General features: G+C 41.4%; 2 protein-coding genes and 1 long non-coding RNA gene across 3 annotated transcripts in view; all 3 read right to left on the bottom strand.

Annotated features, from left to right (window-relative positions):
• LOC121891932 (nectin-2-like) overlaps positions 1–15914 on the bottom strand; it is a 933424-nt gene that overhangs the window by 149264 nt on the left and 768246 nt on the right. The gene's annotated exons all lie outside the window — the stretch shown is intronic.
• Positions 2777–4082, bottom strand: LOC121891956 (transcription elongation factor A N-terminal and central domain-containing protein). The gene is made up of 2 exons (XM_042404676.1): positions 3955–4082; positions 2777–3795 (listed from the first exon to the last, which is right to left on the bottom strand). Exon 2 carries the CDS (start codon positions 3788–3790, stop codon positions 2795–2797), a length of 996 nt encoding a protein of 331 aa, XP_042260610.1. The 5' UTR covers positions 3791–3795; positions 3955–4082; the 3' UTR covers positions 2777–2794.
• Positions 10076–12489, bottom strand: LOC121891986. Its single transcript, XR_006094251.1, has 2 exons — positions 11721–12489; positions 10076–10650 (listed from the first exon to the last, which is right to left on the bottom strand). It is a non-coding gene; the product is annotated as an uncharacterized LOC121891986 (long non-coding RNA).

Raw genomic sequence — 15914 nt, forward strand, 5'->3', positions numbered from 1 at the left:
ACTATAAATTTGTGTCAGTTTTTAGCTAAAGCTTGTAACACTGAGTCAAAATAACAGTTTGCTTCTGGGTAAAGTTAACCCTATGTTGTACTGGTGCTATATTGACCCAAACTGGGTAAAATTTTAACCCCGTTTAGTGTGTAGACAATAGTTGGAAATCACTGGTTCAAAAGACCTGACAGTGTGGGATATAAACTGTATATTACTGCAATATTCCGTGTACAATGCTCTTGCCCTGCATTAATGTGCAAAGATTATAACAATTTATACCTATTAAAGTGGGTTGAAATTGTTTTCTTGTAAACTAGACACTTCATGTATGACAACTCCAACATCTTACTTCTGTCAAGTATATTTTATCTGTTTGTGTGTGAACGATGACGATTACACACAACTGATTTGACAGGCCACCATGACCTAAAGGGTGAAAGCCGTCATCCAACACAACGCCCAGAAGATAGTGAGCGGATCTGAGAGCGGACACAGGACAGATAAATGCCAGAGATAGAGAGAGAGAGAGAGAGAGAGAGAGAGAGAGAGAGAGAGAGAGAGAGAGAGAGAGATACCACACAGCCACACTCCTACTGTATCTGACTGACAAGATACAGCTGCTCCATATCTGATGACATTCGATTAACCATGAAGAGGGGGATTTTCGTTGCAGGGGAATTTTATCTTTGGATGTCTCTGATTTGCGCCGAAGAACATTCTCAACAGGAGGAACACAAACGGTGAAAGAAAAGAAAATAAAGAACAGAGTAAATCCACTTCAAGGAGCTTTATTTGCATGATGGAGGTGTGCATCTCATGCACTTTCAGTTCAAAAATGTAGACGTTTTACACCAAAATGAGATCTACAAACATGTGACATGAAAGCAGAACTATTGGTCTCACAGTGTGACTAATATTTGCTGCATGTCCTATAACTGGCCTATACAGTCTGATGTGGATTGAAAACAGGAACACAAGTGCTTAACACACAAAAAAACCCACATTTAAATACATTTAATGAGTGATTTAAACAGCTTTTGGCCTGTACAGTAAAGGCCCCTCGATATGATGTCACAGTGACGTGTAAATGAGTCATTGTGCCACGTTGGCTAAATGCATGGAGAGTGGAGGACCATGGGATTTCCGTCCCAGAGGCAGTTCGGAACGGCAGATTACTGACTCACATGCTCACCGTTTTCTAAGGTCACATGTCTCATCTACTGGATTCAGTTTGCTGCAAATGAATGGGATATTGTAGCTGGCTAGAAGCATGTTTCTTCTTCTTTTTTAAAAAAAAAAGAATTTACCCAGAATTCATGCTGAGAATTACTTTTTAAAAGTGCAACAGAATACGCACAATTATACATCTGTGAGGGCAAAGGTCAAGGCCTCTGCGGCTTTTCTTCTGACCAGAAAATGTTCATGTAAGAAAGAGAAGCCAGGAAAAGCAGTAACTTGAGCTACTGTAAGTAAAGCTAAACTGAAGGGCAATTAGAGAGAGTGGAGGAGACAGGAAATGATTCAGCGGGAAGAGGATGACAAAAGCTACTTCTTAAAAAGATGTGGTTTCAGCCTGCAACTGCAATAGGCAGTGACTCAGCTTTTCTGCCTGCTGGAGAAAGATAGTAATGGATTTATGGCGAGTTTTCTATTAAGAGTCCAAATTTAGACATGCAAAATGCAAGATAAATCCTAAAATATTCACTGTCTCAACCACCAGTATGCGCTCCATACTGCAAGAATGCTGTCGTTTGTTTCCACTCTGCATTCCTCTGACCATTCCTCCCGTTTCAGTATTAAAGAAAATACTAGAAGCATCCAACAGGCTGTAAGAACGTCTTTTTGTCTCCATTTTGTTGACGCATATCAGCACTTCTGAGTTGAAATATTACACCTTTCAACACTCATAAGCTTTGACCACAAAGTTTTGATAGCCAACATGTTGTAAAAGGTTTTCTCAACTCACACAGAGTCATGAAATCTTTCAACTGTGGTGACAACAGGAAAACCACAAAAATAAGGCAGTTTCACAACGACAGTTTGTCGTTTTATGAAGCTGAAATTTCCCAAAATCTAGCTCCTAAAAGGTCAATACTTTTTGACGTTTTGTTTTATCTTCTATAATGGTGAACTGATTTTTTTAGGCCTTGGACTGTTGGTCGGACAAAACAAGCAATACAGGCATTTTATTGACACTTATAGACCAAATATTTCATCAATAAAGAAAGTAATCGTTAGACATTAAAGTATAGGTTCACAATCTTTCAAGTTTGTCTTAAAACAACAGCCAAATGAATTCTGAAACAGGTTTTCCTCACTGTAATCATTCTTCCTGTTCATATTGACTATTAAAAGGTTTATCTGAATTATCTCATATGAGGCTCCAGCAGTCTGAGTTAGTCATATCAAGTGGATATCTGCCACATTTACAGTCTCATTAGCACATAATTCCTCCTTTGTGTTTCCTTGTACAGTGTTTCCCTGTTGAGCTGCAGTGGAAATATAGTAACAAAAAGAGGGACTTTGGCACTAAAAAGACTGCAATGTTGAAAGATATCTACTTGATTTGACTCATTTCAATGTTGAAGCTTCATATTATCTTAAAATAAATTTTTCCACAGAAGAAGGACTGTGGATTTTGGCCCCCATCACTTACATTGTAAGTGCATTATGAAGGGATCTTCTAATGGTCGGTATGAACAGGAGGAATGATTACAGCAAGAAAAACATGTGTCAATGTTTATTTGGGCTCCTGACTGTTGTTTTAAGACAGACTTGAAAAATTGTGAACCCATCCTTTAATTTAGAGGCAGACCCAGCTGCTGTGGTACCACTGCTGCCCACATCTGCTGCAGGTCACAAAGGTCATTGCGTCCTCATCAGGGCCTCCCGGCCGCACCCACGCAGGCAGGAACAGGGCACCACGGGACACCTGCGTCACCCTACAGTCTGACCCGCCGCACCGCTTGCAGCGGATCTTCTGCGTCTCTATTCCCTCCACACCTTGAGGGAGCTGCCTCTCGCTCACACCCTGGGATGAGTATTGCTCCCTCAGCTGCCGGAGCTCCACGTTGGCCATCTCCTCCGCCGACATCCGGGCGAAGGCCTCAGGAGACAGGGAGCCGCTCAGGAGGCCCTGCCGAAGATGTCCATTTTTGGGATTCCTCAAGTTGGCGACCTTGCTTCTCACACAGGCTTTGTATTTGACCTGACTGGATGTGTGGAGTTTGTGGATGTGCTGCTCTACGTCTCCAGCCAGGTCTGCAGCTTTGTCCTGTTCAGAAGGTTCAGGGCTGAGGGCGGCAAGGAGGAGCTGAACACATTTGGCTCTTACAGATGAGAAATCAGAAGATACAGAAGTGCTCTCTGCATCTTTAGCCATTAAGGATGGAGCGTTTTGTTCCGCAGGGGCCTTCGCATTCTCCACAGCACCGTCACGTGTCTGTACTGAACTAGATTGGGAATCCCCCTGCTTGGAAAGCCCTTCATCTGGTAGAGAAACCCTGCAGGAGAGCTCAGGATCCTTGCCTTCCTCTGTGCATTTCACACCTCGTGTATCTTTGCTGTACTGTCTCTTCCACTTAGACAACAAGCACCTCGCTGCCCTCTTCACGGCGTCATCAGAGCAGGTTTTCAGCAGCCTGTAGAGAACTTTGACAATGTCTGTTGTTTCCAGCTGCTCTGATGTGATGTGTGACTTATCAAGGTCACCGAGGAGGGTCAAGATGTTCCCATAGCTTCTGTCTGCACTGGATTTCTCTATTTGTAGAGCACAGTGGACTATTTCTTTTGCATCCATGGTGGCTGCAGAGAGAAGAAGGTCAAGTAATCTTTAAGAAAATGACCAATAAATATGTATGATCTCATGCCACTGACTGCAAATCAAATGTGTTGTTTCTACACAGCAGTATGTACCATTTGACATATTAAACCATTTCTTTGTGTGTGTTTGTGCTGGTTTACCTGAACTCCCACATGGTTTGCAGAAAACTGCACACAAACAGGAATCCCAGAAACGTCTACAAGGGAGCGGCCATGTTGAATGCGTCTGCAGATTATGAAATTGCCTGAAGTGACCTCTAGATGGTGCAGCAGCCTCACAGAACCTGACCCTCAAGGAGCACTTGAAGGGTTATCACTTCCTTATGATGGGACTAAATATACTTGAAACTAAACTCACAATTTGCCCAGTATAACACCTCTTTTTGAAGGTTTTTTGCTTTTCTTTAAGCAGTTTGGGGTTGAGATTGAAGCCAAATTTCAAATGTGAGTCTGAGTAAATGGAGTGAATCTTATAATCTTCCTATAATATTCCCATAAAATCTTAATGTCTCCTTAATATTACAGTAATATGACATTGCACCTGTGTGATTTAGCTAAAAAGTTATTGTAGCTCTTTATGTAAGGATTTAGGCGAGTGTATTTGGCTTTTTAGGTTACTCCCAGAAACCAAGCATGATGTTGAACACCTCTGTGGTTAGATGCCTGTTTATTTCCACAACTGTTCTCTATGCTCTGACAATGACAACAAAGCTGGATTAACCTCAGCATCAAAACACAGAAAAAGTCGAGGGCATGACCCAGCAGTTGAAGGATTAAAGTATTCAATAATGAGAAAATGTAGTTAATCTGTGTGACTTGTAATTTACCTTTTTTTTCCTGCATGGTTGTGATACAGATTGAGGATTTGCATCAGCTACAGTGTTGAATGTTGGCGTGCAGAAACATGCAGTCTATACATACAAACAGCTGAGTGGCCTCCAGACAAGAATTTGAGAGTGGATGGTATCTCACAGCAAGATGAGGCAAGTCTTCAGCTCAAGTGGGATTATATGTTATGGAGGAAGGAAGATGAACGAGTGTTTAGGATAATTCATGGTTGTGGAACCAAGACAAGAAAGCTTTCCATGCATCAAAACCCCGACAGCGGACAGTCTAGTACGCAGGTAGTTGTTATTATGCCCTCAGAGCCAATGAAATAGTTTGGTATAATCACATACTTGAGAGTGACGTGGGTGAATGACAAAAATAGATACTCTGGGCGGCTGAGAGGCAACATATGTACTCATGTAATTGTATTTGAATGGAAATGTTCACACATAATGTTACTGAATATAGCAGCCAAATCTGAGTGTAATTTAGAGGCTGTATGAAAGTTATTTGGGTGAGGCAAAATCCTAAGTTTAATTATTTTTCAAACTGAGACACTCCCTGTCCTCTAGGGCTGCAACTAATCATTATTCAAGTTTAATCTGTTGATTACTCTCCTGATAAACTTTTAATCATTTGGTCTACAGAATTTAAGAAAATAGCAGTTCTCCAGAGAGGAAGTTGACATCCTCAAATGTTTTGTCTTGTTCAACCAACAGCCCAAAATCCTGAGATATTCTTTTCACTATCATAGAAAATAAAGAAAACCAGGAAATGTTCAAATTTATCTTGTTCATATTTCTCAGATTCTGTTTTGTTGTGTTGGATGTGATTGTTGTAAAGTAATGTGTTTATGTGTAACTTTGTGAAACCAATTTTATGCTGCCATTTTGGCCGGGTCTCCCTTTTAAAAGAGATGATTTATCATAGATTCCCTGGCAAAGTAAAGGTTTTTTGTTTGTTTGTTTTTTAGATACATTTAAGCTGCAAGTTTTAGCAAAGTTTGGTCATTTTTTCTTGAAAAAAAATCTACTGAAATGATAAATCAACTATCAAAATTGTTGCAGATGAATTAATTTGCTGTCGATCTACCTATCGACCGATCGGCCAATTGCTTCAGCTATCCTCCTTTAAGCAAAGAAGAAAAAGAAAAATACACAACCCTCCCCTTCTTCTGCTCCCCCCTCATGCCCTCAACATTTTCACACAATTCTTTAGAGGAAAGTTCCCTCTAAAACAAACTTAAATTTAATTATTCTGCCTACAGTATATAGGATGTATTATATCTTCTTGTCTGTTATGGTTATAATGGATTTGGCAAAAGAAAAAAAGAAAAAGAAAAGTCCACTCTCTAATCTGTGATACAAAGGTTCTTTTGGAGAGGCTCCATTGATAGTTAATGTAAAACTAGTTGCCTTTGTGTACATAAATTAGACATAAATCAGATGAGAATTTGAGTTTTTACATCCAAATGAGCTTCTAATTCGGTAAAGCACATTTAATAGCAGCACCCCAATTCAAAGTACACTCTCATCAAATTACACATGTCATTATTCACACACAAATACTTCCATGACATGTAAATAGATGAGCGGGGTGCCATTACGTAACCTGAAGTATGACATCACCCTTGTAATCTTGTATTAAAAAATTGCTTTCAAGATTCATGCAGCTTTGGGCCAATAGCGGTGGAGGGCCTGAGGGAAAACTGATACGGCGTCTCTTCGCATAATAGCTCCTGGCTCTCAAGTCTTCAAACGACGGCTTTTAAAACTCCAAATGGAAGTCGAAGATTCCAAGAGGCTTTTAGCAGCGTTAATGTTTAACTTTTCTTTCCGAACGCAAGTGTACACGGCTTGAAGATTTCTCTGGGGGCGTAGCAATGAGCAACATTTTAGTTTCAAGATGACGGGGAAGTTTGTTTGCTCTTTGCTCTTTTGGTTGTTATTCAGGAGAATTTGAACATGTACCCTTCCAGTCACAGGAGGGTCCCTCATCACAAACTGGGTGCTGTGCTTCTATATGTGTGGATTGAGATGGGTGGGGTCTGTCTCGGCCTTCAGTGAACATATGTAAGACCAAAAAAAGAAAAAAAAGTCCCTTTCAGCAGTCAACACACACACCGCGCTCCCTGCCTTTTGTCCCTCCAACCACACATGACTGGAATTCCTGAAAACACACTCAAGACTCCTTGTATCTTATCAAATGATTTCAATGCGGCCTGTCTGCACTTGTGCGCTCCTTATCTGTGGGAATGGAATTTTACCAGCACGCCGCCGCTGTGGCGCCCAGTCGCCGAGAGGTGGCGCTCTCTGCACTGTGCTGATTTCATTGGAGCTCTATGAGGAAGTGGAGTCCTGCTGTATCACATCCTGCTTTTGTTGTCTCCGCCTCTTGTGCAGACCACGCCACACTTGACGGTGTGTACGCATGAGCACACACACACGAGCGCGCGCCCACTCACACACACACACACACACACACACACACATACACGTTACCCCGCCCTGAGCTTGAGAAATCCTGAAGAGGAGGAGGGAGGCTTTCTTGTTAAAGTGATCAGTTTCTTCATGGGCAGACATTCATGACAACATGGTAAGTCCCTGCAAGCCCACCCCCCACAACCTGAAACACCCCCAACACTCCAAACAAGTGTGTGTGCGTGTGCACATCAAGCAACACAAAAGAATAAAAGGTATTCACAAACATAATGTGGTTTTTTAAGGTAAATATCCACAATAGAAAGTGTTTGTCTTTCACTTTTACTGCGTTTTTACTCAATCGGATGTATTAAATATGATGAGGACAGTGTTTTTATTTACGTCGCCTCTTTTAACACATTTGGAGTTCAGGATGGTGCCGCCGCTGCAAAAAACACACGTGATAGACTGTTAAAGGCTGTGGTTTTCATGCTTTGTGAGCAAGATAGAGGTCTATTTTGTATCTGTGCTTAATGCTCTTGACAGTGTGTGTGTGTGTGTGTGTGTGTGTAGAGGGGGGGTTACCCATCACACACACACACCCACCAGGGTGAGGGTGATCACAGTTGACTGGAGCCTTTTTTTTTTTTTTTTTTCTTCTCTTTGTGTTTCTTTTGCCACATGGTTCATTTTGTTTTGACTGATACTCTGTAAGGTTTCCGTGTTCCTTGAGTTTCTATTTTGAGGGTTATAATGTAGACAAAGTGTCACAGTCTTTACTCAAACAGTTATTAAGTGTTGCACCGCCTCAGGCAGGAAATGAGATGCATGTAACCACAAAAACTAGCAACTGTTTTGTCTGCACTGGCAGATCACAATATTGTCTTTTTCTTATAAAACTCTTGAATAAGGAAGTACAACTGATATGGGATGGTTTATGTGTGTGGAAGGATGAGTCAAATACAGAATCACAAGATACAGTAACACTTAATATTGTGCAGTTTATGTTGCTGATTTCTAAGAATTTAAATTTGTGACACCTCTGGTAATGTGATGCAATACTTCTCTTAGTAATAGTACGGAGCAAAGTTGCATCCTCCAGTTGTTAGCTCTGTAATAATTTCTGTTTCTTATCAACTAACTAGCGGTGACCTCAAAACATAAGACAGAAAAATGAAAGAGGAGTATTTTTAATATCCTGCTCACACACATGACTTTCCTCTGAAGGATGTGACGTATAAATCCTCTGTGGTTACAACCATATGTTCCCTCTGTTGCACAAACAGTTATTCACATTGATTCATCACATTTGTTTTCCCATGAAACCCCCTCTTCCGCACACACACACACACACCAACTGGACACATGCTTGGCCTTGTGGGAAATCCTCCACCAGCGGGCCCGGGTTACAAATAACCACATCCTCCCACATTGCTCGCAGTTGCAACTACCGGACTAACATTTGTAATATGATCGCAGCGCAAACTGTGCACAGGTGTGAGAAGCTGTTCGGTGGTCTTTAGTTTGGTTCAGCTGTGTGTAAGAGATATGGTGTTTAGGTTGCATCAAATAACTCCAATAAGAGTGTAAGGCCCTCCAAGTCAGTATTACTGAGAAAGTACGAAAAGGGTCCAACTGCGGACTGTCTGGGGACTCCAGGTCTACAAGCTAATGTGAAGAGAGTAGGGTCCCCAGATGTCACTTCTATTAGCTCTCTTTTTTATTTTATTTTACTAGATTAGAACACATTTCTTTGCTCAAGAGAGTTATTTTCAGTTAAAAAATTGCTAAACATTTGCTCTTGTGTGTTAGGTGTCGAAGAAACACGCCGATAAGTTACTGAAAAATATACAACCTAGTTGACGTTACATAAAATGCAGGTGACGTTAGCCTGTTGGAGAAGCTAACATTTATATTAGCCCCATAAGTCCATATGAAACAGATATTATATATGATATAGCCACACGAATGAAACTGAAAACATAAACCTCTTGTGGTGTTAGCAACAGTGTTTGATTTCAGAGACGCAGCCTATGTGTGCCTACACCTTCAGAACCTATACACAATATAGAAATTATTAAACATTATTTCTCAGTATTTCTTAACTTCTTCCCACCCGGGATAAAAACGTAACAATGCCATTGCTTCATTGACAAACACATCATACACAGCAAGCTAATTTTTAACTGCATATTAGCTGGCTGTTTAACGTTAGCATGAAGTTAGATCCTACTCTAGTTTTTTCCTTGCTAATGCTGATATTAGCTACAAATGGTTTTATAAAAGACTGAAAATACATTTATATCTGCCCAATAATACCTGAACTTTTCACTCTTTGTGAGGCTTTCTTGGATTTTTATTTCACATACTTTTTACACAGAAGATTCTGCAAAACAGAGTTATATTAGCTGTAATAGAAGTAGCCTTTGACCCTTGTAGGCCTATACGTTTGTGGCAGAAAAGGACACTACTGACTTGCAGATTGAAATCATTTGTGAGTAAAAGCATATCAAGCAGTTACTCATGTTTGGAACGCATAGCCAATGAATTGAGGGCACATGACTCATATATGGTGGTGGAATCAGACTCTGTATGTTTCCACATCTAACATTTTTTACAGCGACAGGTCACCATATGAGGGATGGAAGTCATACATATGTTGCATTATAGTATGTGAAGAACTTTTTTTTATCTCAGTGCTTCAAATAAAGATAATGATTATTATCATTATCATACATTTTATCACAGTTGTCATCTGCTGGAATTTTGCAAACAAAAGAGTAAATACACTGATTTTACATGTCTAGGAGCTAGAAGCTGTCTAGTTAAATATCTACCTGTATGACAAGGTTTGAACAGGTGTGATTTAGTGCATGGAAGATAAGAGCTGAAAGTGCTTTTGTCTGGGAGGGCTGCACCCTGCGTGTAAATGACCACTGTAGCAGAAGGCTTTTGTCTAACGTGACTCATTGTGTATCATATCTTGTCTTACTGCAGCCAAGCAGATATGAAACTGAAGCAGGAAAGATAGTTTTATTGGGATCAACTTCTGTCTTAATTCCTTGAAACAGAATACCCAAGATGATTCTGCTTTTTTTGGTGTAAGAATTAAGACAAGGTCAATGCAACTATCAAACATGTCCCAAGTATTTTTTCCGGAGAAAGCACAGAGGCAGTATGAACTGTCCTTTTTACATTTTTAGCCTTCTCTCCCCCCTTTCTCTGGTAATTTCCGTTGGGTGATTGAGTCTGAATTCCAGATATCCCACAGTTAAGATTCATGAGCCTGCGGTGTGCGTGGATAGGACACTTTTTAACCCCTTCACTCTCTTCCGCCTTTCTTTCTCCTCTTCTTCCCTTTCTTCTTCCTCTTTCTCCTTTGTTTCCCTCTCCTCACCTTCCTCTCCTTCTTTTTCTCTTCCTCCACATCACTGCTCCTCTCACCCCCCCTGCAGATTTACCAAACACATTCCTCCTCCCCCTCCTACATCCTCCATTTCTCCTCTCTCGGCGCCTGTCCTCCGCTTCAGCCGTCTGATGGATGCATGATTAGAAAGCCCGGAGAATCAGAAATGGTTTGCCGCAGGGGCTGACATGAAAAAAGGAGTGGAAGATAGAGAAAAAAAGTGAGAAAGACAGTGTGGGATGAGGTGTGTTACTGGACTGAGATTGGACACAAGTCATGGGAATGCACCCACATGCATGTACTGTATTCGTTTACACGCTCACACACGCTTTCACAAATTCCTGCTTGGTCATGTGGCAAAGTCATCAACAGCCAACTGAGAGCAGGAGTCACCACATATCTGTTTCTCTCTCTTTGACTAATCAACAAAAGACACACACACACTGTTTAGTTTGAGCCATGAGATGAGAAGACGCTGTGAACAGATAAGGTGTCAAAAAGGGTGTGATCACACCTACGGTTGGTTTTTTTGGGTCAGAACAGAATAAAAACACTGAAAAATATGTGCATTTAGTTTCACATGGCCAGCATATATGATTTAAACAGGATTGAAAGCATGACTATGCAACACTTCAAAGAGGAAATAACGCAATCTTCCTTTCACAAATGAAAAGTTGAGTTCATAAGCAATAAAACACACCTTTGCTCATTTCATTACACTCAAACCTTTTGCTACGACAGCCTCACTTGGTCTTGTATGACCAGTAGCTTGTGGTGACTAATGTTAGCAAACTTTAGATAGCTAGAAGCTGCCTAACTGACATTAATGAGGAGGTTAGCTGATTTTATGACTCTTTTTCTACTAGTGCTCATGTTACACTACATTTTAACTCTTTATCTAGCTCTCTGTTTGGTCTCCAATGTCTCCTCAGAGAAATATCTTGCTCTTTAGTAGCTAAATGGTCCACCATGATGACTGGCTAGTTGCTAACTTCTTATCAGTATCGTTAACATCAGGCTTCCGGGGCTTTAGCCGGGAATGTTTTGTGACTAACTCTGAATCTTTATAACAGAGGAAAAAACCTATAATTGTCAGGAAATGTAATTAATTTAATTCCAGACCACCAACAATCCTCGCTGCTGCCTGTGTGTGGATGTAGTACAGACTGAGGGAGTGGGAAGGACTGGGTAACATCCTCTTGTATACAAGCTCAGTCCATTTGCAGCCCTCGCGTGCACGCTCATGTCCTCACCTGCGCCATGACATGGACGCACAGCGTGCAATGCTGCTTCTGCTTCATGCTGTCTGTCAGCTGTCGGAGAATTTGGTGGTAATTCTCTACAGGTTCGTCACTTCAAGTGAACCCTTTCACATACATGTAATGTTGATTATAAGCACTCAAATGTAACTTAAATCTCAAATATCAGTACTCTGGAAGAATTGAAACAAATCCAATTGCAGTGTTGTAACTTAAGCCGAGAAAGATTGTTGTTAATTTGCGGCAATTTAAACTCAAATTTCAGGTTCAGTTGTTGTAATTGTATCCGGTCTTCACTTGAGTAAAGAATACATGAAAATATAGCTGAATAAGTGCATCATTTAGTTAAGTTGAACTAAATTAAAGAGGTAAAGGCTGCAGTACAGAGGTCAAGCAAACTTCTCCAAACATGCTCGGTATGAACACACAACCTTAAAATCAGGACTCTGGACATCACACACTTTTGATGACTGGCTGTCTGAGAGACGGTGCCCTCCTCCAGCTCTGCTACTTCTGCAAATAGTTAACCTCTGAACTGCTGAACATGTGGAATCTGTGGTGCGATACACCAAACGCAATAGACGGAGGTGGAGGCCACTGAACCTCAGTCCCGTCTCTATAAAAGCTGCTCTCACAATGAAGTTTATGTGATGAAACACACCCGTACACACATCTAAGTGGGGACATCTGAAGACAGAGTGCAGGTCACGCTCTTTTCATTCCCCCCTTGGCTTTGAACTGAAGTCCTTTGTTACTTGGTTGATCTGAGATAAACCACAACGCTGCGTCTCACTTCCTCGCTTTCAGCCGACATTTAGCACTCGTCTCATTCCAAAAGCGGAACTTTAAAGTAAAAAAACCACACGCACACACGCACATTGTGCTTATTCACAGCTTAGAGGAAGTAACGCTAAACAGGAAGATGGTAGGCAGCATTGAGGCTTCATATGTTTTCCTTAAATCAAGTGGAAACATCTGGCAGAAAGGTGAAAAGGTGCTACTTGCTAAAAAATTGCTTTGTTTCGGTCATTTTTGTGTGACGGTACTTTGAAATAAGACTTAGTAGAATTTATTCAGATTGAAAAAAGGGAAACAATCTCAACGAGCTTGCAGAGAATTTAACCGGTGTATTTTCACCAAATATATGTGCAAGAGCTTCTTGTGAGCATTGGGTCGTTTTCACGCACCCTACCTCCTTCCTCCGTCAGAGATAAGAGCAAACTTATCGTAAAAAACTATTTAAAAGCCAACAGTTACATCAGCTGTTGAAAAATAGTGAATTTCCATTTTAGGCCATTTTGTTTCCACCACAAAGAAGTGCAGAGTCTATTGGGTTAATTTGTGTGTACTCTGATGCTGACAGTTGGTGAGACGAAGCAGCTGTGGCCACGGGAGGAAAAGGGGAAATGTCTTCTCCACGCGGTGCAAAGGTTCACAATCTCACCCTGGCTGCCTCGACAGGGTTACATAACAACGAAACATGTGAAGAAGCAAAAAAAAAAAAAAGGGCAGGAGACTGAAAAAAGACGGGAAATATAGACAGAGTAGAGGCAGAGAGAGAGAGAGAGAGAGAGAGAAGGGGGGAGGGGGATAAGAAACTAGATGATGTCATGCATTTCATAGTAAAAGAAGGGGATCAAGTCAGCAGACACAAACACACAAACGCCACACTTTTTTTTTTCTTTTTCTTCCTCTCATTCTTTTACAGAGTCAGAGCGAGATGCCGAGACATTGAGCGACAGCTACAAGCAGGCCTCGAATTTCAGCAGATGTGGCAACGTTAACTGGCCTTATTTGGCATCCCAGGGAAGAAAAAAGGAAGGAAGGAGGCAGCCAGTGCCAAAATTCCACATCAGGTTTTTATCAAACCAAAACTGATGTGGAGTCAGCAGCAGCAGGCTTTCAAGCTCGGTTTGTCTGCTATGAAAGCTGAATAATGATATCTGGAGGCTATCAGGTCAGCCATTTTGAGGCCTGAAGTCTTTTAATTCACGTAAACAATGATTAGTATTCTTGATTTTCTTGTTTTTTCTTGTTTAATGCGCAAGTTAGGAGAGCGCAAGGGTTTAGAGCAATCCAGAGAGATAAGAAAGAAGCAGCAAAAACACTCATCTGAGGAGCTCATGTGGAGGTTTCTTTGTTTCTCACTGAATTGGTGTGGAGACCTCTGAGCACAAACAGTTCATTTTGACACATAAAGACACATTCAGCCGCTCACATCTGACAAAACAACCAACAGGAAACAGAACAGACACCTCCTTGTCTGCTCCGTGCCCGCTGTTTTCAGAAATTGCCGCCCCCGCTGTTATCAAGCCCGGGTCACACTTCCTGTCTTTCTGCTGCTTGAATTTGTGCAAGGGATTCTGGGTAAGGACCGGAGTTACAGTAGGTCTCTCCTCCCTTCTCTCTCTCTGTGTGAGCAGCAGGAAGTCAGCGCTCACACTTCCTCCTCAGCAAGAGCGAATGCAGAAGTGGAGGTGGTTCAGGCAGGAGAAAGGTCGCTCTCGGTTCTCTATCTGAGCCTTCTTCATCGTCCTGTTCCTCTCTGTCAACAGACTCTGTTCTTTAACATTTATATTTCTGCACAGTTACACATCTATTATAATTTTAAAAATGATATTCTTTTGTGGAGAGAATATGATGCTGTGAAATAGGAAATCACCATTAAAGTAGAAGTAGGATGAGACTCGCTGTAAGAAAAGTAGGTGCACCAGATTTCTAAATTGCGACACATGTAATCTCCCATGAATCTATCCCAGCTTGTGCAAGAGGTAGTGTAAACCTCGGACAGGTCACCAGTCTATTACAGGGCTGCCACTCATATGCACACTCACAATTAGGGCAATTTATGGTCTCCAAATAATCTAACCTGCATGTCTTTGAACTGTGGGAGTAAATCATGTGGACCGGTTGAATCAGACTCTGGTTCGTTTTTCCCCTTTGTATGATTCATTTAGGCAGATATGAAGGCAGCCATCGTACTTGGGCACAGACCAAAAACATCCGCAACTGATGAGGGAGTTGTCTTGGTCCTCTTCCAAACAAACTCTCGAGCGTTTTAATTGTGGTGGGAAAGTGCTTCGACCTTGATCTGACCCAACTACTAGGCATACTTTACAAGTCAGAGCTAAACAGCCCCCGGAGCCAGGTGTGTTTTTCATGCTGGGATGCAGATGAGAGAAATCAACGGTTGGTGGCAGCTAGTCAAAGAGGGAATCGTCATCCAACCTGAACTAGTAAAACAAAGTAAGGTACATTCGGCGAGAGGGCCTTCTTCAGGACATTCTTCTTGTGTTTACGTTCTTGCTCCCACCCCAGACACATCTGATTAATAAGCAGAGTGAACGTTCTCACATGGTTTTAGTGATGCATTTTGGTTTTCTTGAGCTTTTTGTGTGAAAAGAAACCAAACTAATGGGAAAACATAACAAGTGTACCAACTCATCCACTGATTGGGACCAGAGCAAACAAACTCTACCCCCTCAGACAGAAAGGCCCAGGACCTTTTTGCTATGAGGACTAATCACTTCACAACCATGCCACCTCTCAGAGATAAAACTGAAGTCCTCATTCCTGACAGAATCAGCGTGTCCCAAATCCAGACTACATACTAATTCCAAGCAGACATGATGTCTTCGTTTGATAATTGAGGAAACCACCGACCGTGCATCAGAAACTGGAAAGCTGCTGCATCATTTTGTTGGTAACCTTTTTGAGTAAATAATATTTCACTTCCCTCAATTACACAGTAGCTACAAGGTGTTTGGTCTTAGTGTTTGTCCCTCCGGTTGCCAAGCATGCTCTTTGTCTATGAGCCAATTAAAACAAAACAACCACATCTTGGTGCCAAGCAGGCTTCTGGTTGGCTGCTTATTAAGCTGCTCTGCAAAACCTGCCTGGATGGAGCACACACAAAAAGTAGGGTGACATATTTCTGTTGAAAAATAAATGTTTTATGATACTTTATGCACAGTATTATGTATAATAGATATATCCAGATAATAAGGGTTCAAAAAAGTGAATATATGAAAACAACAGAGTATAATACACATGGATGGTGGTAAGGAAATCCTGTTGTTGCGATTTTCCTTTTGCAACGCACAAAGTTAGATGCTGCTGGATGACTTTTCAGGCCTGTCCTCACCTTAATAAACACACCACCCCTCCCACATTCCTGAAACAATGGCT

This window comes from Thunnus maccoyii, chromosome 24, assembly GCF_910596095.1.
Source record: "Thunnus maccoyii chromosome 24, fThuMac1.1, whole genome shotgun sequence".
NCBI classification, from domain to species: Eukaryota; Metazoa; Chordata; class Actinopteri; order Scombriformes; family Scombridae; genus Thunnus; species Thunnus maccoyii.